Source organism: Oryza sativa, chromosome 1 (genome assembly GCF_034140825.1).
Source record: "Oryza sativa Japonica Group chromosome 1, ASM3414082v1".
Lineage (NCBI taxonomy): Eukaryota > Viridiplantae > Streptophyta > Magnoliopsida > Poales > Poaceae > Oryza > Oryza sativa.
The window spans coordinates 8,944,060-8,971,075 of NC_089035.1; the positions used below are offsets into that span (position 1 = coordinate 8,944,060).

Below are 27,016 nucleotides of genomic sequence, written 5' to 3' on the forward strand. Positions count from 1 at the left end.
TATCATCCACGGCCCACGTAGTAGGACAAAAGCTCGGAAAGGCCCACGTGGCGCACCGCCTCACGTCGCCACCGTCCCACCGACTTGTGATTTCCAATCCCTCAAATACTGTAACGCCACGTCGCCCAACTTTTAGTAACGGCACCAATCTTTCCCACCCCCCCCCCCCCCACCCCCACAAACCTGAAAAACGCCGTCGCCGGCTCGCCGCCGGGATGGTGTTCCTCCGCGCGCCGGACGGCACGACGCGCCACGTCGACCTCGACCCCACCACCGCCACGCTCGCCGACCTCACAGCCTCCGCCTCCCTCGTCTCTACCTCTCCCACCGCCGCCTCCTCCCGGCCGTGCCGTCCCCTCTCCTGGCGTCCCTTCGGGTCTCGCCCTCCTCCTCGCTGCTCGTCCACCTCCCCCTCCTCGGAGGCGGCGGGATGGCCTCCCCGACCGCGACCACCCCCTCGGCGCCTCCGCCACCACCACCGCCACCCGCAGCCTGCGCCGCGCGCTACGACTTCCTCAACTCCAAGCCGCCCCCCAACTACGTGGCGAGACTGGGACGCGGCGCCGCCGGGTTCACCACCCGCTCGGATATCGGGCCCGCCATGGGGCGCGGCCGTGGGAAGCCGCCTGGGGACGACGGCGACGGCGATGGCGGTGGCGACGAGGAGGAGAAGGGGTACGACGAGAACCAGAAGTTCGACGAGTTCGAGGGCAACGACGCCGGCCTCTTCTCCAACGCCGGCCACGACGACGACGACGACGACCGCGAGGCGGACGCGGTCTGGGAGGGCATCGACCGGAGGATGGACTCGCGCCGCAAGGACTGGCGAGAGGCGCGGCTGAAGCAGGAGATCGAGAGGTACCGCGCGTCCAACCCTAAAATCACCGAGCAATTCGCCGATCTGAAGCGGAAATTGGTCGATTTGTCAGCGCAGGAGTGGGAGAGCATACCGGAGATTGGGGATTATTCGCTTCGTCGCAACAAGAAGAGGCGATTTGAGAGCTTTGTCCCGGTGCCTGACACCCTGCTCGAGAAGGCCCGGCAGGAGCAGGGGCATGTCACCGCATTGGACCCCAAGAGCCGTGCAGCCGCCGCTGGCGCAGAGACGCCATGGGCGCAGACTCCGGTTACTGATCTGACAGCCGTCGGCGAAGGCCGTGGCACCGTGCTTTCTTTGAAGCTGGACAGGTTATCCGATTCGGTATCCGGTGTTACTATTGTTGATCCAAGGGGTTACCTGACTAACCTGAAGAGTATGAAGATTACTAGTGATGCTGAAATTTCTGACATAAAGAAGGCCAGGTTGTTGCTCAAGTCAGTGATACAGACGAACCCAAAGCATCCACCAGGATGGATTGCTGCTGCTAGGCTTGAAGAGGTTGCCGGCAAGCTTCAGGTTGCTCAGCAGCTCATCCAGCGTGGCTGCGAGGAGTGCCCCACGAATGAGGATGTTTGGCTCAAGGCATGCCGGTTGGCCAGCCCAGATGAGGCAAAGGCCGTGATTGCCAGGGGTGTGAAGGAAATTCCCAATTCTGTGAAGCTGTGGTTGCAGGCAGCGAAGTTGGAAACTAGTGACTTGAATAAGAGCAGGGTTTTGAGAAAAGGGTTGGAACACATTCCTGATTCAGTCAGGCTGTGGAAATCAGTAGTAGAGCTTGCAAATGAGGAGGATGCAAGGCTGTTGCTTCACAGGGCTGTGGAGTGCTGCCCATTCCATTTGGAACTGTGGCTTGCACTAGCGAGGCTGGAGACGTATGACCAAGCAAAGAAGGTACTTAACAAGGCAAAAGAAAAGCTCCCTAAGGAGCCTGCCATCTGGATTATGGCTGCAAAGCTGGAGGAAGCTAATGGAAACACCGAGTCAGTAAACGAGGTGATTGAGAGAAGTATAAAAACTTTACAGGGAAAAGGATTGGGTATTGACAGGGAGGCATGGCTAAAGGAAGCAGAAGCTGCTGAGCATGCTGGATCTGTGATGACTTGCCAGGCTATTGTGAAGAACACTATTGGCGTTGGTGTTGATGATGAAGACAGAAAACGCACATGGGTTGCTGATGCTGAGGAATGCAAGAAGCGTGGTTCAGTTGAGACAGCCCCTGCCATCTATGCACATGTGCTCAGTGTCTTCAAATTCAAGAAGAGTATTTGGTTGAAAGCGGCTCAGCTTGAGAAGAGACATGGGACTGAGGAGTCTCTTTATATTCTCCTCAGTAAGGCTACAACATACAATCGACATGCAGAAGTGCTATGGCTTATGTATGCAAAGGAGAAATGGCTGGCTGGAGATGTCCCTGCTGCCCAAACCATTCTTCAGGAAGCTTACGCTTATCTTCCCAATTCAGAGGAGATCTGGCTAGCTGCCTTCAAGCTTGAGTTTGAGAACAATGAACCAGAGAGAGCAAGAATTCTTTTGTCAAAGGCCAGGGAAAGAGGAGGCACTGAGAGGGTCTGGATGAAATCTGCCATTGTTGAAAGGGAGTTAGGGAATGTAGACGAGGAAAGAAAGCTGTTGGAGGAAGGTCTGAAGTTATTCCCCTCATTCTTCAAATTGTGGTTAATGCTTGGGCAAATGGAAGACCGGCTTGGTCATGTAGCCAAGGCAAAGGAGGCTAATGAGAACGCACTGAAACACTGCCCGAACTAATCTAGAGGAGAAGATAAATGGCTTGAGGAAGTCACGTGCTGTTCTCACCATGGCAAGAAAGAAGAACCCAGCTACACCTGAACTCTGGCTTGCAGCAGTTCGAGCTGAATTGAGGCATAGGAACAAGAAGGAAGCTGATGCTTTACTAGCCAAGGCATTGCAGGAGTGCCCAACAAGTGGTATCTTGTGGGCTGCAGCTATAGAGATGGTGCCACGTCCCCAACGTAAAGCAAAGAGCTCGGATGCTATAAAACGATGTGACCATGATCCCCATGTCATTGCAGCCGTGGCTAAACTTTTCTGGCATGATAGGAAGTTTGATAAAGCTAGGAGTTGGTTGAACAGAGCTGTTACTCTTGCTCCAGACATTGGAGATTTTTGGGCCTTGTACTACAAATTCGAACTACAACATGGAAACGCTGATACACATAAGGATGTTGTACAACGATGTGTTGCATCAGAACCAAAGCATGGAGAGAGATGGCAAGCAATAGCGAAGGCTGTTGAGAACTCACACCTGTCGATTGAGGCCCTTCTGAAGAAAGCTGTGGTGGCTCTTGGCCAGGATGAAAATCCAAATGCTGTAGATCCCTAGTCTGTATCACTTTTAACTTTAAATTAAGGTATTTGGTGCAATCTGTTCTCAGACTTCTCTCATAGAGAACTTTGCTATTGTGTCCTTTATTGCCATACTTTATGAGGTCATATTGTAATGCTTTTCGCTGTGTTCTATTTTACTGTTCAGCTATAAGATATACAGTATTTATTATTTAAGAAATATCATGACCAGTTTTTAAGATTTGACCTCCAAGTAATTTGTTTGAGACAAGCAGTGTTATCATTTATTTTGTTGGTATCATTAAGTAGCTCTACCTTAAAATCTAGCTAGGTTGTGTGTCAAGGTAGTCGGAAAACTCAATTATAAGCACTACGACTATGAAAATCTGTTGATGCTGTATTATGCTCTGTGCACAAATGCAGCAAAATCCATGGTAATTATACAATTGTGTTTATTCTTGGCATGGCCTTAAGGTTCTGAAAGAATATACTTATCACCTTCTCATCTACTTAATTATATTTCGGTTGAAGATTGATTTTGTTTTACTCCTTAGGTTGACTATGTTACCTCAACTGAAGTTTTTGGGGAATGTGGTGTGGCAATTCTAGGTCAAAATTTGTCAATCTTACTACTTCCGTGCCATAATATAGCAACCTAGTATATGTTCAGATTCATAGTATTAGGATATGTTACATCCTATACTAGCAAGATTATGGGACGAAGGGAGTAACAATGTAACATTGATTACTGAGCAATCTGACTAAAAACTCACCAGGGGGCTGCTCCAACCATTTGTGATTTTTGAATGTGCATTTTAGCCAGTATAATGGTCAAGCTATCTAATTTTGCGAGAAAACAGAATAATTATCCTCTTCCAATTCTAACTGTTGGAGCAGTGGGTTGATAAAATGTCTAGGACAATATACCACTTTCAGGAGCATAATTTAATTTCTTTTTGTTACCAAATTTATATTTTGTAAGAAATCAAGCATAACTATGTTACCTGTTCTGCTCACAGGTCTTCTTCTGCAGGTCGATAAAGAAATATGTAGAGAAAGAAATACAACTAGACAGTGAACTGGGATGCACTCAAGCAACTGCTTCTGCTACGACCTCGCATTCTCTACCCACCGAACTGATTGCTGCAGTCCCCCAACCGTGAAGCTTACCTGAAGAAGCACCAGGCATGCCATTGCTCCAATGTGATTGGCTATCTCTAGTTAATGGTTAGCAATATTCTTGAACTACCATGACCATGTAGACAATATTCTTGAACTACCAGCACCAGGTATATTGTTTTTATGTCCTTAATGGTTAGCAATATTCTTGAACTACCATGACCATGTAGACATTGTCCTTGAGATACCTACCACAAATTCTTAGCTTGGTGTATTTGCTAGTCGTCACTAGATTCTCAGGAATGATGCAATGTTTCTTGGGGCTCTATTTATTATCTGTGCACTAGCGACTTTTTCTATGGTTATAATAGCTCTGTTTGCCAGTTAGCCACATTGTTCGTGGATTAGTTTGTGATTGACGAAATACATGTTTGCAAGTGTTCTAACTTTATTTGAGATTAGTTTTCTAATTTAATTCCGTAGCAAAGAATTGCTTGCAAGTAACAAATTAGTTCTAAATCTGAGGTTCCCAGTACAGCCAGTTTTCTTATTTGGCAGGTCATTCAAAACTTCTTTTGCAAAGGCACAAACGTAGTGCTGATCGTTTACAGATATAATTTAGATAAAATTAGTACACATATATCGTGCATCTTTGTTTTTGTTAGTTTATTTTTATGTTTGTTGAAACCACACCTTCTGGCCAAGCCTTAAAGAGTCATATGAAGGACTTATCTTGTTGCAAAATGCTACCGCATTGTATGAATCATAATTGAACCTTCTTAATAGATCTTCCTTCTATATAATCCCAGTACATGCCTTCCTTGTTTTACCTGCATCTGGCTGTAAACCATCATATCGATTAAATAAAGATTTTAGTTTTACTTATTTAAATTTCTGTTGGAAAATCTCTGGCAGACCAGGAGCATGAAGCATTACAAGATCAACTTTCAGGGAAGGATCATTTTCAAACAGTTTTGTGTATAAATGGGACAGTCCCACTGCTGCCTTCCTTGGCGTCGGCAGAAGAGCTTTGTTCTACATGTAAGGTATAGTGTTATACAGATATCATGCCATCAAATGAATGTTTCTTTCGGCAAAGCTCTTCTCCATTTCATGTGACTAAATTATACAATTCTGAAGAAACTTCATTTCACCTAGAATTTTCATGTATTCCATTTCATACTATACTTAAACAAGAAAGTGTTAGTGCTTGCATTTGATATGGGCATCCAATGCAATGCTTAAAATATTATAATACTTAAGCAAGAAAGCTATAGAGGCATTAATTGGGACGGACATCCGGCAGCAGTGTATGGACGATCTAAAATTTTGAATCATCTAACTAAATTTCTTTTTTTTCAAATTGTAACTAATTTTCTCTTATTGTCTTTTAGGTAATTATCATTGTGAAAATACTATTGTATGTGGCTGAGGCTAAGATCAATTTTTTTCCTTCATATATTGTCGGAGGGTGAACCCCTCAAGCGGGGGACCGTGGGACCCCCTTTCCGGTTCGGACCGGGGACGCGGGTGAAGGATCGAGAATCGTTGGGGAGAGAGTGAGAGGGGGTCGGGCCCCTCAGGAGCGATGAAAGATACTAGGGGTTTAGACAGGTTCGGGCCGCCACAGAAGCATAATACCCTACTCCCATGTGTGGTTGATTTCGGTGGGAGAATATAAGTGCTTCCTGTTTTTGGGATTTGTCCCCCCTCCACTGGGGCATAGACCTCCTTTTATATCTCAAGGGGTTACCACAAAGGCCCAAGACCTAGCTTCAAGGGTAAGGAAAACATTCTTTACAGACAATTAATGCTTGTCTTGTCTTCCGACGAGCGGAGCCACGCGCGCCTTACCGCGGCGTGGGTCCATCCCATCACGCCGAGCGACACAGGTGGACACCCGTGTCATTCCTTCTTAATTAACGACGATTTCCGGCCGCCCGTTCCCACCGTTGGGCGGGGATTTCTCGAACGGACCGGTATAAGAAGATTTGGTATGGGTTCAAATGAGAGGCAAAAAGCCCCTCATTAATGGCGACTAGACGGGGTGGTGTAGGCCACGTCCCGTGCCAGCAGCAGGCGCACGCGCAGGGCGCCCTGCCCACCGTCACATCAGTCACTCCGGTCTTGAGTGGCCGGTTAGTGCGCCTGCACGCCGCATTTAATGCGACGTGCCACGTTGACACCCCTCAATAAATGCCGTAGGTGGGCGCTGAGAGTGCCCGCCCAAGCCGCACACACGAGGCGCAACATGGAGGGGGTTGGGGCGGCCCGACCCCTGCCGTGGCAGGTAGCCAACACATCAACCCTAGGCATAGGGATGGCAACGGGGCTGCACCCGACGGGTTTTGCCATCCCGTCCCCGCCCCCGTGGCTAAATAATTTTCCCGTTCCCATCCCCATCCCCGCACACGGGGGAGGGTTTTCCCCCGTCCCCGCCCCCGTCCAGGTAGGAAGCACCCGACAGGTGCCCACACCCGACGATGAATTCTCAGATATTGGAGGAGCAGCAGGCAGAGAGTCTAATTTGTGGTAGAGAATAAAAAATCACCCAGAGAAAAAACTATTTGAAATAAGCATAGACATCCACAAACGTCTTTTGAAGATACACATGCATAGATCTATTTGATTCATCCCCAACAGAGAGCTATAGAAGCATAGAGTCCAAAGAAATACAAGAAAATAAAAAGGGCAAGTAAATGCTAGTAAGAGTTTGATGTGCGATGGAGCTCTTGCTTTGTCGCACAGGACAAGCAAGACTAGAACACCTCGCTGCTGCAGTGCAGCTAGCATCCGATGGTTGGAAGCTTGGATGTGGTAACGGCGGAGCGAGAGCGACGCAGACGCTTGTGTAATGTTGCCTTTGATCCGGCGACGACGGCGCGGCACTTCTGCTGCTTGGCGTGGCTCGTGCAGGCGTGCTACCTTGAGGACGGCGACGGCATGGATGCGTCAGTGCAGTGCGGAGGAAGGGACTGGAGGAGTGCGTATTTGGATCTGAGAGGAGGGGTGTGCTAGGGTTTCACTAGAATATATATGTGGACCTTCGAATTGGGCCGTGTAACTGAGCTTTTAGCTTCTATCTGGGCTGCGGCCTTGGGGGATATCTACCTGTCCCTGATAACTCTTGGCCCCATGGGGATTCAGGGCCGGGGTGTGTAGAACACCCCCGGCCCATGCCCACCCGACGGGTGGCTCATTTGGCCGACAACACACCCATGGGGAGTGATATGCTCCCATTTACAGACCCTAATAGAGGTTTTCCCCGCGGGGGATCGGGGGTCGGGTCCCATTGCCATCCCTACCCAGGCACAACCCTCCTCGAGGGGGGGGAGCGTCACGTGGGCTTGAGGCGGCCTTCTCTCTTTGTACGTGGTACCCCCGGGCCCATATCACCGACAGTAGCCCCCGGCGTTAGCTCTGACCGGCGCTCTTTGCAGATGGCTAGGGTTGACGCCACTCCTCTCGGTCAATGGCTTGTGGGCCCGGTCTTCGTCCCACGTGGACGGATTCAACGAGTGTGGCCCCCACGCCTAGGCGGGGCTAGAGCCACGAGATAACCTCGAAAACGTGGAATCCGGGCGAAGTGGGATTGCCTCCCTTGTAATGATGGGCCATCACTTCGTGATTACTGCATCTTACGGGGGCCGTGAAGATAATGATGGGTGCACGAAACGAAAAGGGTAGTTCTTCGCGGTAACCGTGCGCAATTAGGGTAGTCGTGGCCCCACCCGCATTCTGACCGAAACGGCCGCGCGCGTGCATGGCGCGCGCGCTGGAAACAGGTGCGTGGTGAATCGAGGGGGCGGAGGAAGTGGCCGCGAGAAACGAGGAGCCGAGGTGCAGAGGGAGGATAAAGGGCGCATGAAGGGGTTTTCTTCCCCTCCTTTCGCCACTTTGCTTCTGCCGCTCTCCTGCGCCCCAACTCAACTCGCATCTTGCTCTTCCTTCGCCACACTCTCGCTCCCCGTTCCCCCTCTTGATGACGTCATGACGCGGAGCTCAGCGCCGCTCGATGGCAGCATCCTTCCCCCCTCTCGCATTACAAACGAGAGGTTCGCGGGGTTGCCGAGGAAGTTCGTGCCAATGCCGTCCGGGCGGGCAACGGTGATCTACGGCGAGGCTCGTCCAGCGCCGCAGTACCCCGAGCGATCTGTGTTCTTCCTCTCCTATGCGATGGTGGGACTGATCCCGCCCTTCTCTTCCTTCTACGACATGCTGGATTTCTATGGGATCCAAATGGCGCATCTCACCCCGAACGCCGTGCTGACTCTGGCCATCTTCGTACATCTATGTGAGATGTTCATCGGGGTGAGACCATGCCTCCAGCTCTTCCGGTGGTTCTTCACCATGCAGCTAGTGTCCTCCGACGGAGGCCGGGGGCTGCTACTTCCAGCCGCGGCCAAACACGCAGCAGCGCTACATCGGGCAGACGCTGTGCAAGAAGTGGAACGACTAGTTCTACACCGTCCACCCCGACCACCCTCGTCAGTGCACACGGCGAACTGGCAGGAGGCGCCGGTGCTGGGGGACGCGTTCGACACGGCCCTCGATTACCTCGTCGGGCTGCGGTCCCTGGGGCTAAACGACACTATGGTCTTCGGTGATTACACTCGCCGGCGGCTCGCGCCTCTCCAGGAGCAGGCCCGGGGCGAGTGGACGTACACCGGCCCGAACGACTCCACCCGGACCCACCGGGAGGAGACCTAGGACTGGAGTTTGGGCGACCTGAAGGCAGTGGTCTAGAGGGTGCTCAACCTCGGCAATGTCGAGCCGTCGCTGGTCCCCGAGGGCATCCTCCCTCTCTGCTGTGACCCGGTGCGGGACTCCATTTTGGCCATTATGCAGACGGTGGCTGCCGACGCGGGGCGTGGTGGTGGTGGCGGCGCAGGTGGCAGCCGCGTTCATGGGGAGCACGCCCTTTCGGCCGGGGGAGTCAACACGGAGGACCCGCGGCCGGGAGTTCAGGCTACGCTCGTCCCTCCGACTTGAGAGGAAAGCGGAAGCAGAGGGATTCCTCTCCTCCCCCCTCCTCGGCCCCCGTCCCACTAGGGCGGCACGGAGCGCGTCGCTGGCGGGCACTTAGCGGGTGCCACGTCGACGGCCCACAACCGCCGCACCGCTAGAGGCCGGAAGAAGAAGAGGCTGCGGAAGATGGGGAAGACCGAGCCATGCCGGGGGGAGTTCATCAAGCCCCCGGAATGGAGCTTCAAACGTTGCCCCTAGAGGTTCGATCTCGACACGCACGTTGCACACGCCCTTCCAAACTTTCCACCCCGACTCTTGCTTTTTTCGTCCTTTCTCCCCCCCCCTTTTTTCTAGCGAGGTCTCTTCTCGGGGTACACCATGGGTAACCCCCCTCCCCCCGCGTCGGCCCAAAGTACCCGGGCGCGATGAAGCCAGGCCCGGCGCGCGGGAGACCGAGGCGGAGAGATCGGGTGCGGAGGCGGAGCCCCGGGTCCAGAGGAGGCAAACGGCCTCTGACACCGCGCCCGAGGACGAACCCGAGGCGAGGGCCACAGGAGGCGACCCGGGCGCGGGAGACGATGCGTCCCGCTCGGCAGATGGCGAGGATTCCTCGGCCGTGCCAAGGGCGGAGGCCGCCCGGGGGGCCTCTGCCGCTGACGCCGCCAGGAGCGCATCTGGCGTTGGCGGGGGCGGTGCCCAGGACAATGGGGGCAACGCATTCCTCCCGGTGCTGCGGATGCTACGGCCTCACGCGCGCAGTGCGGGGACCGGCTCCCCTTCCACCCCCTGGACCGGGGCCCCGACCACCGGCGGGTCGTCAAGAGGGCGCGGTCTCCTTTTTCCTCACCGACTCCAACGGGCTCGGAGCCTCTTCTGCAGGTGATGGCGACGACAAACAGCACCGTCATCGAGGGGCTCAACGCCCAACTGCAATCCCTACACGATGAGCGAGCCGCGCTGCAGGAGGAGTGGGAGCGAGTGGCAGAGGGGCAGTGTGCCGTGGAGGCCTTGGTGGCCGCAAGGCGCACTAGCTCCGCCTGGCGGAGTTGAAAACGCGGGCCAAGGCGATGGAGGAGGTGATGCGGGAGACGGAGCAGGAGAGGGTTGCGGCCCTCATCGCCACTGACACCATGGAGGAGGCAGTGGGCGACATCCGGCTTGCCGACGACGCGTACTCGGCTGCGCTCTAGGAGAGGAGCGACGCCGTGGCAGTTCGGGAGCTCCGGGCCTCGCAGGCCGACGCGTCCCTACACCTAAGCGAGGAGGTCGTGGAGGCCCGAGCTGAACGAGCGGGCCTTATCCCTGCTGGGGGCGGAAGCCGCTGAGCGCCGGCGCGAGGAAGTCGTCGAGCTCCAGTCTCGGGAGATGGAGCGGCGGGCTTGGGAGATGGAGCGGCGGGCTTGGGAGATGGAGGATCGGGCCCGGGCTTTGGACGCACGGGAGGAGACGCTAGCAGTGCACGAGTCCGCGGCGGTAGAGCGGAGGAGGCGAACGCCGAGTGGGGTCGCGCCCTCGCGGACGCCGAGGTGGCCGCGCGGCGCCTGGAGGAGAGCCTGCGCCTTCGGGAGGAAAGCTGGCGGAGGCGCGACGGGAAGATCTCGGAGCGCGAGTCCAAGGTCTCCCGCCGGGAGGCGGTGGCACGGCGGCTCGCCAAGCGCGAGGATGCATGGCGGGTCGCGAGAGCCGGCACCTGGAGCACGCTAGCATGGAGCGGGCCGACCTGGACCAGCGTTCAGCCGAGCTCAACGCTCGGGAGAGGAGCTTGGCCTTGTCGGCTCGGGGCGGCATGACACTTGAGGGCGGGGGAGACGCCGCACGGGAGTGCCTTGCCGCGGCGGAGCGCACTATCTTGGATAGATCGAGGCCCTCCGCTTCGAGATCCACGCTGGGCCTCAAATGCTTAGGGATGCCGTTCTCCTGCTAACTCTCACAGGACGCTGGTCGGGGATTTTGGTCGACCAGAACGCCAAGCTCCCCGCCGGTCTGACCGGGCTCGCCCGTCGGCTGGAGGAGGTGGCCGTCGAGTTGGAGCATATCCCCAAGGAGGTGGACGACACGGTGAAGTTGTCGTCGGCAGCGCTGGCACAGGAGGCGGTCGAGCTGGTGCTAGCGAGCCACTGGGCCTGCGACCCAGACTTCTCGCCCTTCCTCACGCTGGATGACTCCCCCCCCCCCCAACAAGGAGGCGGCACATGCCGCGGTTTGGGAGGCCGTGGACGTCATCGTGGGCCAGTTCGAGGGGACAGCCTCCCCGTTCACCTTTGCTTCTCCCTCCGATGACGAGGAAGACGAGGGCGAATCCAAGGACGCCAAAGCCTAGGAGAAGCCCGGCGATGGCGACGCGGCCGATGCTCCAGGTCCTTCGGGGGGAGCGGGGAAAGCTAGCCCGCACTGAGCCGTAGCCCGTCCCCCTCGCCCCCCCCCCCCCTCCCTCCTTTATTTGCTTGATGTACATAGCTCTTTATCTTTAAAGCACTTTTGTTTTACCTTAAAACCGCGTGTTAAGCTTTTTTAAGTGAACGACTGCCTTTGCTCGCCGTATGTCTTATCCACGTTTGATGTCTTTCATGTGCCTGCATCGAGATATCCATATGTTTGTGAGTTTTGCGATTGACGAAGGGTGCCAACCCACTTCTTGCTACCACCAAGCCTACTTGACTGGGGTCTGGGCTCGAGCTGCGTTCTCATGCGATATGGGCCGGTGCTAGAACCGTAGGGGAGATCCACTAGCAGGCTGACCAGGCCGAGGGTGTTGCGACCTAGGGTCGGGGACGACCTGATCTCGGCCCTTTCGAAGCCTCCTGCTTTCGCAACACCTCAGGGCACGACTCGCGTCTGGGCCCCTCTTGGCGTATAGACGGCTCGAGTCACCAAGAGCAACGCGAATGCCGAGAGCGTCCCAGTTCGAGTAAGCGCTCGAGAGAGGAAGGCAAAAGTGGGCGTAGCGGATAAGGTAGAGAACAAAAAAAAAAGTTTGCTATTTAATAGGTACAATAATACAAGTGGTGGCAGCCCCCGGCCAACGCGGCACGACGCGAAGGTCGTGCGGGGTTGGCCCAAGCCCAAGGTACAAACACTTGTTGTCTTCACGGGTAGAACTTGCAGAGGTGCTCAATGTTCCACAGGTTAGGCAGCTCTATGCCGTCCTCCATGGGCAGTCGGACAGAGCCCGGCCAGGGGACCGATCACTTTGAATGGTCCCTCCCACATGGGGGAGAGCTTGCTCAAGCCCGCGCGCGCGTTTGGACGCGGCACAAGACTAGGTCATTTACTTGTAATGATCAGGTCCGGATATGGCGCTGGTGATAGCGCCGCAAGCTCTGCTGGTAGCGGGCAGCCCGAAGGGCTGCGCGTCACCTTTGTTCCTCGAGGTAGTTGAGGTCGTCACGCCGGAGCTGATCTTGATCGGCCTCGGCATACATCGTGGCCCGGGGGGAGCCCAGGGTCAGCTCAAATGGCAGGACAGCCTTGCACCGTACACAAGGAATAAAGGGGTTTCTCCCGTTGCACGGCTCGGAGTGGTCCGGTTGGTCCAGAGCACCGCTGGTAGCTCCTCAATCCATGAGTCCCCGTGCTTCTTGAGGACATTGTACGTCTTGGTTTCGAGTCCCTTGAAGATCTCCGCGTTTGCGCGCTCCACTTGACCGTTGCTTTTGGAGTGGGCAGGTGAGGTGAAGCAGAGCTTGATGCCCATGTCGTCACAGTTGTTGCCAAAGAGCTCACTAGTGAACTGGGTGCCGTTGTTTGTGACGATGCGGTTAGGCACCCCGAAGCGGGCAGTGATGCCCCCGATGAACTTAAGGGCCGAGTGCTTATCGATTTTCACGACAGGGTAAGCCTCGGGCCACTTGGTGAACTTGTCGATGGCGACGTAGATGTACTCGTACCCTCGGCGGGCCTTCTTGAAGGGGCCTAGGATGTCCAGCCCCCAGACTGCGAACGGCCAGGAGAGCAGTATTGTCTGCAAAGCCTGGGCCGGCTGATGAGCATGCTTGGCATGGAACTGGCATGCTCGGCACTACCGAACCAAGTCGGCGGTGTCCTGGAGCGCGGTTGGCCAGTAGAAATCTTGGCAGAAAGCTTTGCTGACCAAGGAGCGCGAGGAGGCGTGGGCGCCGCACTCGCCTTCGTGAACATTGGTAAGGAGCTCGATGCCCTGTTTCTGAGGGATGCACTTCAGGAGGACTCCATTGGCGCCGCGTCGGAAGAGGGTCTCTTCCACCAACACATTCCTTTTGGAGACTCGAGTGATTCGCTCGCCCCCTTCGCGATCCTCTGGTAGAGTCGCGTCTTGGAGGAATGCTTGGATCTCCATCATCCAAGCAACCTGTCGAGGGGCATCAATGCTGGCCTTTGCAGGCCCCGGGGCCTGGACTCCATCGGGCTCCTGGGGCTGCATGGTCGCGTCGGGCTCCCACGCGGGGGGATTGAGACGCGCAGATGGATGGGCGAGCCTTTCTTCAAAGGCGTCGGGTGGGGTTGGGGCTCGCGAAAATGCAAGCCTCGATAGCTCATCAACGACGTGTTCTCCCATCTGGGCATGTGACGAAGTTCTAACCCATCAAAGTGGCTCTTCATACGTCGCACTTCCGGGATGTAGGCCTCCATTTGAGGGTAGAAGCATTGGTACTCCTTAGAGACTTGGTTGACGACCAGCTGAGAGTCGCCCAACACCAGGAGGCGGCGGATCCCCATTTTGGCCGCCGCCCTAAGTCCGCAAGGAGTCCTTCATATTCCGCCATGTTGTTGGTTGCCCGAAAATCTAGGCGAACCAGATACTTGAGGATGTCGCCGGTCGGTGAGTTCAAAGTGACCCCGGCACCGGCGCCCTGCAAGGTGAGGGAGCCATTGAAGTTCATCACCCAGTGCATGGTCGATTGGCTATGACTGGGGGCATCTCCGAGCTCGGGGGCGGAAGGCCCGAGCGTTGGGTCGGGATTGACCGATGGGGTCCATTCTGCCATGAAGTCGGCGAGGGCCTGGCTCTTGATTGTGTAGCGTAGCTCAAAGTGGAGATCGAACTCCGAAAGCTCGATGGCCCACTTGACCACCCCGCCCCGTACCCTCTCGGTTGCGCAGTATCTGACCGAGAGGGTAGGACGTCACCACTCTGACCCGATGCGCCTGGAAGTAGTGACGCAATTTCCTCGACGTCGCTAGAACTGCGTACAACATCTTCTGGGCTTGAGAATAACGGGCCTGGAGGTTAGTGTAGTCGATGCACATCCTGAGCTTGTCATTGGCCTTAGGGACGACGTCCGGGTTCACCAGCCACTCTGGATGGACCACCTCCCGGATGAAACTGGCCTTCAGGAGATGCGCCACCTCTTCGCGGATGAAGGCCTGGCGCTCCGAGGCCTGCCGCCGCACCTTCTGCCGGACGGGCCTCGCGTCTGGTCGTACGGCAAGGCGGTGCTCGATCCCCTTCCTAGGGACCCCAGGCATATCCGATGGCTTCCGTGCAAAACACATTGGCATTTGCCCGCAGGAACGAGACGAGCATGTCTTACTATTTGACGTCCAAGTTACCACTAATCTTGGCGGTCTTGGACGAGTCGTTGCCAAGCTAGACTTACTTGATGGGCACCTCATCGCTCGAAGTCCTCTGTTTCTTCGGGACGCGTGAGGTTGAGGCCTCGTGCCTTCCGCCGCCGTCCTCGACTTCGAAGGCTGCTCGCGTGCAACTCCACGCAAGCCAGCGCGATCTTGACATCGCCGTGGACGGTGATGGGGCAGCCCAGGCCCAGCATCTTCAACTGAAGATAGGCATAGTGGGCCGCCACCATAAACTTCACCAACGCGGGCCTCCCGAGCACCGCGTTGTAGGGCAGATTGAGATCCGCCACATCGAAGTCGATCCGCTCAGTGCGGAAATTGGAGGGCCCACCAAAGGTGACGGGGAGCGAGATGTGCCCCAGCGGCTAGGTGTGGCATCTGACATTGCATATGGTGGGTGAAAGCACCAGAGCTAGTTGACCCCCCCTGGCGGCGCTTGCGGGGTGGTCGATTTGGTCGAAGGTGAGCTTCACCTCCGACCAGCGCGACCACCGTGCAGCCTCGTGGGTGGGGACAGTGGCCAGAAGCTCGTGCTTCATGGCCTTGAAGCTTCGACGGGAGGCGTGGGCACATGCCCCTCCGTCGATGGTGGTGATGACGTGTTGCGGCTCCTGGAAGCCGAGGTCTGCGTCATCGGGTTCCTCGATAGGGGCCTTTTCCTTGGCCTCACTTTGCCGGGTGTTGGACGGGGCCGCTGGGGCTTTCTCCTCCCGGCGTCCCTCTTTCCGCTCCTGCTCGTATTTTTTGACGCGTTTGGCCAAATTCTTGACCGAGCGGCAATCGGCGAGGTTGTGGTGGGAGGTGTTGTGCACGGAGCACCATTTGTCCGCCGAACGCCCCCCGCTGGAGGTGCCGGTGTCCTTTTGCTTGCCACCTGCAGCCTTCCCCTTGCGCTGGGGCCGCGAAACACCTTTGGCGGCAAGGACATGGCCCTCGTCGTTGGAGCGGGCCGACCTCTTCTTTCTCCGCTTCTTCCGCCGCTCGTTGCGAGCGGCAAGCTCGGGCGTGGCTGCGGCTGCGCCGGAGCCGGAGGAGTTCCAGGTCCAGGCCTTCTCCTTGCAAGCCACACGGTCCGCGAGCTCAAAGAGCTCTGCGGTATTCTGGGGCTCCTTGGAGGCTATTTTCTTGAGCATGCGGTTGTGCCGCACGCCCCTCCCCCCCCCCTGCGCGAATGTATAGATGACCGCATGGGCGGGTATGCAGGGGATGGTGTTGCGCACCTGGCAGAAACATTGGATGTACTACCGGAGGGACTCATCGTCCCGCTGCCATACTGCGTGTAGGTCCACTTCCTCTCCTGGGCGCGGATACGTGCCCTGGAAATTAACAACGACTACCGGCGGCCTGTTCACACCGTTGGGCGGGATTTCTCGAACGGACCGGTATAAGAAGATTTGGTCTGGGTTCAAATGAGAGGCAAAGAGCCCCTCATCAATTGACCTGTACCGCTCTGTGCCAGGTGAAATTAGTGTGATACACATCAAATTAACAGGGCTTCGTTAATTTTAATGATGGGTCAGATGGGTACTGACTACTTTCGCATTATTTTCAGAGAGAACTAGTGTCCATCACGTCACATGCAGTACTTGATTATCTGAAATTATTCTATGAAACAAAAGCCGAACTGTTTGCTTCTTTTGAGTAATTGTCTGAAGTTAAATTTCTTGGCAGCGGATATGGATTTTAATAATTCTTATAGATGCTTAATATATGTACGGAAAAATGAAGGTTTTTGTGTTGACATGCTCTGCTATCTTAATCCTACTTAACCATTTTATCCAAGTTTTTCTGGAATCATTGCTCTTGTATGTCTTGAAATTTGTTTGTAATGTTTTGCTATCAGTGCATAACAACTGATAATTTGAGGTCTATTTCAATAACTTCTGTTTCTATCAAAGATTGTGTGTTATTCTGTACGGATGGATAGCTTTCAGCAACTTCCTCTTAAATACTGATAAACATGGAAGTCCACAATCGAAGTACTGGTTGAAGGAAAAGGTCGGAACATGGATGTATGAACGTGATATCTGCATCTAATTGTATACTGTGAATTCATGGGTGATAACTTGATCAGCGTATTTACAAATTAAGACTACTTTTAAGATAATGAAAGTGATGTTCATGGATGACCACCTTTTAGGGAATCAAGCTTTGTTTTTCATGCACCAGTAAAATTTCTCGTTCATTTCTTCACTTCTATTTAGATTTTTAGGATAATATGATTTGAAAACACTTATGATTGGTTGTTTTGAATTGCATTGGTATTTTGGGGTACGGTTTGCTTGCTCAATTTGATGCATATCCTTTTGTTCTTTTGCCGTTTCCAGAGCCTACGTTCGAAGGACCTTCAGCTTCATGTTATTACCTCCAATATGATGATTGACGCTTTGCTCAAAGGAGGCAGATAGGAATATGCCATGGATATGTTTAGTCCAGAATAATGTGGCCTACAATTTATTTAATGATTATTTTCATTGGAGCTTCTACTGCTTCCCAGCTACCTCTTTTTCTCAAAGAGGAAATATATGCAGCATGTGCAGTCCCTCCCTGAGAAATACCGTTTTCAAGTATCACATGCAGTATTTGATAATCGAAATTCTGGTCTGACAATAAGACCAAATTGCTACTTCCTCCGTTTCATATTATAAGACTTTCTAGTATTGCCCACATTTCTTTGTAGGACTCATCTGAATCCTTAGTTTTTATAATCGAAGTATTGTTTAAAGTCAAAGATGTCAGAACATGGATGTATAAACCTGATATTTAGATCAGTTATGTAATGTGATCATATTCTTGGGAGATAACAAGATCAGTTTTTCAGTTGTTATGTGCTTATGAGTTAAGACTGCCATTTCGGGAATTAATTATGCTGTTCTATGAACAGATATATTTTCTTAATCCCTTATTCGTTTCTTCTAAGCGTTCTTTATGTTGGTTGTTTTTGAGTCTGCTAGCTCAATTTGATTCATCTTTTTGGCCTGTGTCATGAGGTGGTGCCATTGGGAGCAGAACAAGCTGTGTGAAGATTGATTTCCCAGAGAACATTGGAAATGACATATAGATTCTTACGCATGGCATTTAATCTTTTTCAACTTACTCTTGCTGATTATTGTCATAATTTAACAAATACGGTTAATGATGGTCCTATTGACGGAACCATCAATATCCTGTATATCCATTCAGATGCTGTTCATATTCATCTTTTGTCCATTACTGCACCCAACTAAAAATCTGTGCCATATGAATCAAATCAAGTGTGGTTAGATTGATTAATCTGAATCTTTTGCACTCCTTTTTTTTCTTCAAAAACAAAGATAGACATACCAATGTAGTATAATATACTAGGAGAGCTAAACCAGGTGAGTGTATTTTCCTGACTTAACCTAGATGTACACAACCAGTTTGTCAAGTATTTACAATACATATACATCTCGATGTAGTTTCTCATGAAAGCCCTTTGCAACTCCTATCCACCTCAAGTTAGTGGCTGCACAAAAAGCTCTCTCCTGATCCTTCTGAATACCGCAAAACCTCTACTGCTATACACATTTTACAGTACACACACTGTGCTGACAAAAACTATAGGAAATTCAACAGGTAAAGAGTCAAGAAGTCTCCTGGAACGACTGCGACCGCGACAATGCAGCTGGGTTTGCCTTAAGAGCACGAGCAGGACGAGTCTCTGATGCTGCTTGGCCTTTGCTCTCACCTTTGGACTGGAACGGCTTGAAGATGCCAGGGTCTCCAGGCTTGATCCCCAGGGTGGCCCAGATGGAGCTCTTCGCCGCCTCGTCGGGATCGTCGATGCGGAGCGTCTTGGGAACCCACAGTGATTTCTCCTCCTTGTCCTCCTTCAGTGGGAGAGAGGAGTCCCTGGAATGCTTCCCCAGAGGGGAGCCATTGCCTGAACAGCTGCTGTTGCTCGACGACGATGGAGACATGCAGCCGCCATTCGTTCTGATCCACGGTATGTTCCATGCCGTGGCCGGCCAGCTGGATAAGCAACCCCATAGTGCAGGTGGCACTAGAGGGTATGGAAATGGTGGTGCAGAAAGCCTCGAGGCAACCGGCATCATGGGGGAGTTCATGTTCATCCATGGAGCTGAACTGGTGCTGCAGCTCTCAGATTGGGAAGCAGACTCTGGCATGCTTGTACCTGGCACCATCATAGGAACGTTGTTCCATCCTATGTTCCATGGGTACATGTAAGGAGCTCCAAGGTAGTACTGCGGCACTGGGCCGACTCCGTTGCAATACACCGGCGTGCTGTTCTTGTCAACTTGGGCTGCATTTTCAGGTAACACGTTGTGTGATGTGATTGAAGAGATGCAAGAGTTATCTTCCTGATTTTCACCCGTTGGTACTGCTGCAGCATTGGTTCCATTCTGCTCCTGAATGTTCAGCACTGATGCCATCGATTCACAGAGTGGCACCTCAGGCCCAAATTTGAGAACTGTTTCGTTTCTGCCAATTGGTTGTATAGGGGTCGAATGCGCAGATGCGAAAGCTTCAGGGTTCATTGACTTGGATATTTCCACTCTAGACCCCATCATGCAATCAGGGGCCATCAGTAAGTGACGGTAGTGCAACGATGAGCTCTTGCTTTTGCGCCTCCCAGCACCAACAGGTACATTTCTCATGGTTCCCCCGGCAGTCCAATACCTTTGGCAGTTCTTACAGAAGTGCCTGGGTTGATTAACATTGTAGTTGTTGTAATAACAAAACTTTGTGTCCATACTGTTGCACCGAGGGCAAGGGAGAATCTTATCTGGCTTCTTAAGTACTTTGTCCTGGCCTGATTCATCATTTGCTGTCTTTTCATTTTCATCTTTTGAGTCTGATGCTGCTTTCTCTTCAACGTTGTTCATCTGACCCTGATCTTCTTTTTTATTGTCCAAGGTAGATCTGCTGACTGGCTCTATGCTTTCTATTGACTCTGATGCATCAACCCTCATTTCATCATTTCCCTTCTCTTCTGGCACATCAGCCGTCACTTCATTATCCTTTTTCTCTTGTGGTGCATCGACCTTCATTTCGTTATCTTCCTCCTCTTGTGGCACATCAACCTTCATTTCATCATATTTTCTTTCTTCTGTTTCCTTGTGATGATCCTAAAATATTGCCGTAGTGGATATTAGCAAGGTACTTCAGTTCAAACTTCAAAGAAACCTCTAATAATGAAACCCTTTTTGAAAAAAAATCACTTTAGCAGGAAGTTTGGAAATTAAAGAAATGTAATAGGATCACAAGTCTATGGCATGGCAAAAGATAAATAATATCATGAATGAATCTTTCAAGCAAATGATATGCAACTATAATCACCTTTATTCAGCTTTGTGTTTCTTTTCTTCCAAAGAAGAGACATGTTAGCAAGCAGATATTCTACCTTTATGGGCCTAACACTTATTGTGTTGCTCCAAACATTGAAAATTGGGAGCATGAAACTATGAGGTGTACACCGGTATGTAAATTCATAAGTTGGGTATCTGAACAATTTGGACATGCTAATCCAAGCCCAGTTGCACAGATCCTAATTCAATCGACTTTAGCTTCATCCATCCACAGAACATGCTGCAGAGAGATATGCCAAGATGATCCGAAGGACAACGGCCAATCATCACTAAAAATAAAATCATGCAGGTATTCTACTCTTATCTATTCACCGTCTCGTTCTGCCTCAGTACAATCGGCTACGCGGATTAATTGCTTTTACTGAAACCAGAACACATCCTAATTACTAGCTGAGAAAAAAAGCTGACCACTCTTTCGCTAAATGAAAGCGAAAAGCCATGGTGTAGAAAGAGAAAGACCACCACATGCTCAAAAGAACCTTAGATTTTGCATGGATGTCCTACTTTACACTCCTAACCACTTTTTGAGGAGGCAAGGATGATTACACCCAAAGTACCCAACCAACCAATTATGCTAATTGCCCTCTCTCACCTGCAAATACCCCCAATCACAATTAGCAATAACACAGAACAATTATGGGCAATTCTCTACTTAACTGCCGCCTAAGTCGAAGACAAGGACAAAACATGGTGTACGGACAGGTAGGATCATCCTAATTCTTGGCCTTATCCACACACCTAAAATCCAAACTGAACCTTTTTTTTTTCATACACACCAACTGATCAGGGAAAGTGCACCGTAACTTTCACCCATGACCCATAGTTCGAATTCCTCACCTTAATCTGATCAAGAAGAGCTCAATTTCACAGAAACACATAAATAACAGCCTAAATTAAGCCGATCATATCAATCTTTTCCTTTCTCTTCCCCACAAAGCAACAAAACCCTCCAAACTCGAATGAAAAGCAACAAAATGCGCACGCGATTATTCTCACCTCATCCTGCGCCGCCGGCTCAACCTCCGCCGCCGCCGCCGCCGCCGCCTCCGGCTGGTCGGAGCCGTCCGCCGCCGCAGCAGCCTCAGCCTCTGGAGCCAGCGGGATCACCCGCCCGAAGAGCTTTATGCCCGGATCCTTGTCACACATCCTCGATCCCCCCTCACCCACCAACAACCCGACAACCACCGTGATCCTCCGCCGCCGCCGCCGCAGCCGCTGACCGGAGCGGCGAGAGAAGAGAAGACGAGAGGGGCTAATTTGGAAATAAAACTAGCTAAGCTAGTCTCCTCTACGCATGGGACGAAATGGGAACAAAAAAGAGCACGAGAAATTTCATTTCAGAGGGGATTGCTCTTGCTATATTAAAGAAGGGGATTAACCCTCTTATACCCTCCCAAAACCCACTATTCTCAAACACACCCCTATAAAAGTTCGGAGCAACATCGGTTAGCATAATAAGCCAAAGCAAAAGCCAAAATTTGAATTTTTAAACTTGATTTTGAAGTTAAGATGTTTTCGATGTAATTTCTTGATAGTATTGGCTTTTAAATCGCTACGAACAAATATATACCTATAAATAACTTTTATTTCCTAATAAGCTGCTTTGTCATATCCGAGAATATGAGCAATCGATGAGGCTCTTGCATACTCCCTCTATCCCATAAAAAATCAATATAGTAGTACTTAATATGACACATCATAATACAACGAATTTAGATATGTCTCTGTCTAAATTCGTTGTATTAAGATGTGTCATATACTCTCTCCGTCCCATAATATAAGGGATTTTGATTTTTTCCTTGCACTGTTTGACCACTCATCTTATTAAAAAAAAATTATGCAAATATAAAAAAGGAAAAGTTGTGCTTAAAGTACTTTGTATAATAAAGTAAGTTACAAATAAAATAAATAATAATTTCAAAAAAATTAAATAAGACGAATGGTCAAATAGTGCAAGAAAAAAAACCAAAATCCCTAATATTAGGGAGTACTTGGTTTTTTTGGACGGAGGGAGCGTAGGTAAAGCCTGTACTGACAGGGAGTGTTTATGTAAATATCGGTTCATATAGGGGCGTGGAGGCGAATTGTCCGAGGCTCGGGATGGCGACGCGGGGGGCACCAGGGGCGGACAGCTGGCGTCCAGGTCAGCGGCGCGGGGGGCTCGTCAGCCACGAGTTCTCGTGGCTGGGAGGCGCCCGGGGTGACGTCAGCTGCTGCGGGCGGAAGGCAAGCGATCGAATCTCGCGAAAAAGCGGAGCCAAAAAGGGGCGGTCCAGGCGGCCACCCCGCCCCCCGCTTTTTCTCTTCTCCTTTCTTTTTCCTTCTCTTTTTTTCTTTCTTTCTCCTCTTCCTTTATCCTACGTGGCACGTGCTGGACGGAGGTGGGCCACGCGTGTCAGTGGGACGGCGCGTGGTGGGGGGCCTAGCGCAAGTGGGGAGTTGGTAGGGGTTCTAGCCTTCTAGGGGAGCTGACGGTGGGCCCGGTTGGCGCTGATTGGCTGATAATTTTTGTCACTCTTGAGCTGAACTGGCGTGGGAAATACAAGATAAATAAAATCACCAAGAATTGTAGTATAAAATCCGAACCCCAAATACCCAAAATTGGGGTAAAGTGACACCAACGTGAATTATATTTTTTTAAGAAAATTAAAATAACCAAGCGTTTTAGTATAAAATATTGAACCCCAAATACCGGAAAATTGGGGTAAAATGGCACCAATTGTTTTTTTTAAAAAAAAACAAGATTAGTACTCTCCCGTTTTACAATGTAAATCATTCTAAAATTTTCCATATTCATATTGACGTTAATTAATCTAGACATATAAATCTATCTAGATTCATTAACATCAACATAAATATAAGAAATCCTAGAATAACTTATATTATGAAACGGAGGAAGTATAAAACACCGAACCCCAAATACCATAAAATTGGGGTAAAAATGTCACCAAGCGTGAATTGTTTTTTTATATAAAAATTAGTATCACCAATAATTTTAGTAGTATAAAATACCGAACCCCACGTCCCCACGCTCTACTAAAAAAACCAGCTGCAGATCAAAATCCGTTAGCTCATGAGAATGGTCCCGTCGTGCTCGTAGGCCACGTGGCTAGAGATCTTTCCCTGGAGACAATCCCATCCACAAGTTTTGTTTTGAGTAAATTTTTTGAAAAAAAATAGTGGGATTCCAACATTTATTCGTGGCACTTGTTACTCGCTCTCGGTCTAAGCAAATCATGGATTTGGGTTGGTTTTGTGTGCACATGTGGGGCCCTGGGTTGCTCTCGTCCACGTGGTGTTGCGGATAAAATGGTGGTGAGAAAAGGACGTCCATTTGGTGGAATCAATGTGTCAAAATTTTGGATTTAGAAGTACGTGTTTACATATGCAAGGTCGCAAGAAACTTGTTTGAGCTACGGCTTATAAGTAGAAATGGTAAAAGGTTTAAATAGTGGACTAATTTTTTTCCTCATCTAAAAATATATGAGAGCAAGATGATAAAGTTGTATAAGAACATCCCCTGCAGCTCATCTAAATTTTATCCTCCATACTCCCATTTGGATGGCCATCCAAAAAAATTCCCACTCTATATAACTTTTCACTTCAACAGATCATCCATATTACATCCTACATATACCAACATCCTATATTTTACTAATATTTTTCAATTACCACACATTTTTACTCCTATTGCTCTCACCTTTCACCACTTAAAAAAAATCTTGGGAAGTGGGTAGTTGAGGATAGAGTGAGGAGAGAGAACCTCCATATTTGGCTTGGGAAGGGCTAGGTTTGGAGGACCTCCAAAAATGGAGTACGTGATAGAGACTCTGTTGGAGCACTGTTTTTCTCCTCCATACTCCAAATATCAGATGGATGACTAGATAGAGAAGCTGCTGGGGATGCTCTAAGTACCCATAGCTCATGACCCATTACCACCCCTATTTATAAGCCACAAACAATTTTGGACTTTAAACTCAATTCTCTCATTTTAAAACATAGGGGTTCACAATGTGCACAATCACCGTTGTAAATACCCACGCCCAACTTTTATAAACACATCGAGAAGACTGACATCTGAAAAAAAAACTCAACCTTAAAGTTAGTTTAGTGTGTTGTTTTATCCCTTCCTAATCTTTTAACTCTAAATTTAGACTGCTAGAATTTGAAGTACAAAAATCTTATCCAAAATTTTCTACTCCATTTGCTACGTACTCCATCTCGTCTTGGTTTATATATAATTCACAGTCGTAGTTATACGAGCAAATGCCAGTGGTGTGTGCTAGCGAAATTACCCAGAATTGATACGCATGTTGAGTATCATGTTGATGGCTTGTTTGGAGAGTTTAAGATTAAGAGAAGCAGCTGATAGGTAGCTAGCTTCTAAGAATCTGAAAAGGCTGGGTTTCCGAGCTTCTGACTTCTAGTTTATTTCTGAATTCTATAACTACAACTTAAGCTGAACTATTTGAAAGAACTTTTGATTGTAAGAAAAACTGCGGCAGCTATAAGCTCCCCAAATAGCCTTAGGCTACGCTCAGGAGGAGGGTTGGCACGTAAAACGAAGCACATATTATTGCATGATTAATTAAGTATTAATTATTTTTTTCAAAAATAGATTAATATGATTTTTTTAATATAACTTTCGTACAGATTTTTTTTTAAAAAAGCATACTCCCTCCGTTCTAAAATATAAGCATTTTTAGCATAGTGTTAAGTCAAATATTTTTAACTTTGACTATTAATAAAAAAATAAAAAATCAATCATATAAAATTGATGTTACTAGATATATCATTAAACAAACTATCATAATATACAACTCTTTTTATTTAAAACATCTTACTTTTATATATATTATTAGTTAAAGTAGTATGTCGTAAACCATATCAAACTTAAAAGTGTTTATATTTTGGGACAAAGAGAGTATCCTTCAGCAGTTTAAAAAGCGTGTGCGTGAAAAAAAAAAAAAAGTTGAGTTGGCCAAACTTGGGGGAGGAACGCGGCGCACGAAGCGGAAGCGTTCGAGGCTGCGACCGAGCGAAGCGTCCTTGGCCACAAGCAGGCGGGCAACCTTTTTTCTCTTGGAATCCTTTTCCAGTTTGAGGATCAGAACGGGCCCACCCCCATCTGCCGCTGTCCAACCAGCAGCAATCCACCATCTACTAGCAGCGGGGAAAAGGGAAAATGGCTCGCGGCGCGGGGGCCACTTTCCTTTCCACCCGCGGGCCGCGGCCACGTCCACTTGTCACGTCTTCTTCTCTCCGCCGTCCACGGTTCGGTCTCCCGGCGCACGAACGACGGCGCGAACACATAAAAATACCGCGGCGCGCCGCGCGTCGCGTACTCGAGTCCACCACCGCTGTGGGCCCCGGCACCTTTTTCCTCCAAAGCGGGTGGTGTGGGACCAGGAGAAGTACGGCTACGTCGCCTGCTATGCTGTCTACTAGTATATGTTTGTGAGGCCCACCTGTAGGTGGCTGTGGCTCGGAGTCGGAGTGAGGTTTGTGGTGGGAGTGCTTTTTGTAGGTTTGTGGTGCGGGTTGCGTCCACCGTACGCGCGGCGGCTCATGGGCCGTGCCAAGTGGCGCTGGTGGGGCCCGCAGGTTGCAGAGAAGGATTCTCCGGTGAACCACACTGTTCGTGGCTGCCGCCTGCAGGGATTTTGCCTCCGGCGAAAGGCATACCAACCGGCTTTGCTTCGTTTGTCTGACTATAACAAAGATCATGCTTGTGAGACATGAATAAATAAATAAATAAATAGAATGAAATTTTCTGGATCCCAAGCAAATATTTCATTTGCATTTTTTTCCAATCATGGAAAGTACATTCATTATAACTGTTTTTTCTTATCCTTCCTCGTGTCCTGTCGAAACAGCCTAGCTACGATATTTTTACTCTCTTGACCCTCTTCCTCCTTAATTTTGGTGGCCTTGCTGCTGCTAGCGGGAGAGAGAGAGGTCAAACTCCTCCCAATCGTTAGTACTAATACCGTAGTTGAGTTAGTCTCGCAGTCGAGCCATTCTCGTTGATGGGTTCTCATTTTAATTTTCTTCTTGCTACGACTTAAATTACTTCATTTTTCCCGTGTTTCAATCAAATGCTAGTTTTGAAACTTTCATGTGTTTTAAAAATTTTATAAGAATCTAATGAGCATGACATTCCATTCCTATATTTTCTCTATCCCTATGTTTTGAGTCTTGCATTTCAAATGGGGCCTTAATCTCTAACTCTTGCTCAATGGATTGGGCCTGGTTGTAGTTTTACAAATTTACAATACAATAATGTAGAAGGGAAAGTCTATTTTTTTCTCCCTTGATTATAAGTCGAGTCTGATTGGCATCCACTAATCGCACAACCAGATATAGAGAGTCCTTAAACTATCAAACCGGCTTGTTTTGACTCCTCATGTGGTTCTGATGGTGGTTTTGTCCTATATAACATTTGCATGGCTTTACAGACAATTGTTTTATCTAAGAGTTGGTATACTCATGCCAACATGGGGCTTAGTGGCAATTCTAGCATGAGAAATTTACAAAAACCTATGTGGGCCTACAAGTCAATCACATGAAAAAGGAAAAAAACCTAGTGCCACCATCCCACCCCTCCCTTCTCTTCTCGATACGGCCTCGATCCCAACACAGTCAACGGCTACGGTGAAGGGCTCCTAGATGAGGTAGAGTGTTCCTTGACAATGTTTGTACCTTTGCTATTGCTAGATCTGGCGATGCCCTGGATGTCCTTGGCCATGAGCCTATGCAACATGCTCTAGGCGTAGTTGAGGTCGACAAACGACCACCGCCGGCGACAAGCTAGAGCTAG

General features: G+C 50.2%; 2 protein-coding genes and 1 pseudogene across 2 annotated transcripts; 1 reads left to right on the top strand and 2 right to left on the bottom strand.

Moving 5' to 3' along the window:
* The first annotated feature begins 179 nt into the window (after nucleotides 1-179).
* LOC9270118 (protein STABILIZED1-like) lies at nucleotides 180-17,672 on the top strand (annotated as a pseudogene).
* Nucleotides 12,735-14,734, bottom strand: LOC136354963 (uncharacterized). The gene is made up of 4 exons (XM_066306880.1): nucleotides 14,460-14,734; nucleotides 14,062-14,371; nucleotides 13,317-13,823; nucleotides 12,735-13,250 (listed from the first exon to the last, which is right to left on the bottom strand). Exons 1-4 carry the CDS (start codon nucleotides 14,732-14,734, stop codon nucleotides 12,735-12,737), a joined length of 1,608 nt encoding a protein of 535 aa, XP_066162977.1.
* A 414-nt stretch (nucleotides 17,673-18,086) lies between the features above and the next one.
* Nucleotides 18,087-21,530, bottom strand: LOC9272566 (cyclic dof factor 2). The gene is made up of 2 exons (XM_015762779.3): nucleotides 21,193-21,530; nucleotides 18,087-19,956 (listed from the first exon to the last, which is right to left on the bottom strand). The coding sequence occupies exons 1-2, from the start codon at nucleotides 21,340-21,342 to the stop codon at nucleotides 18,451-18,453; spliced, it is 1,656 nt and encodes a 551-aa protein (XP_015618265.1). The 5' UTR covers nucleotides 21,343-21,530; the 3' UTR covers nucleotides 18,087-18,450.
* Between the last annotated feature and the right edge of the window lie 5,486 nt (nucleotides 21,531-27,016).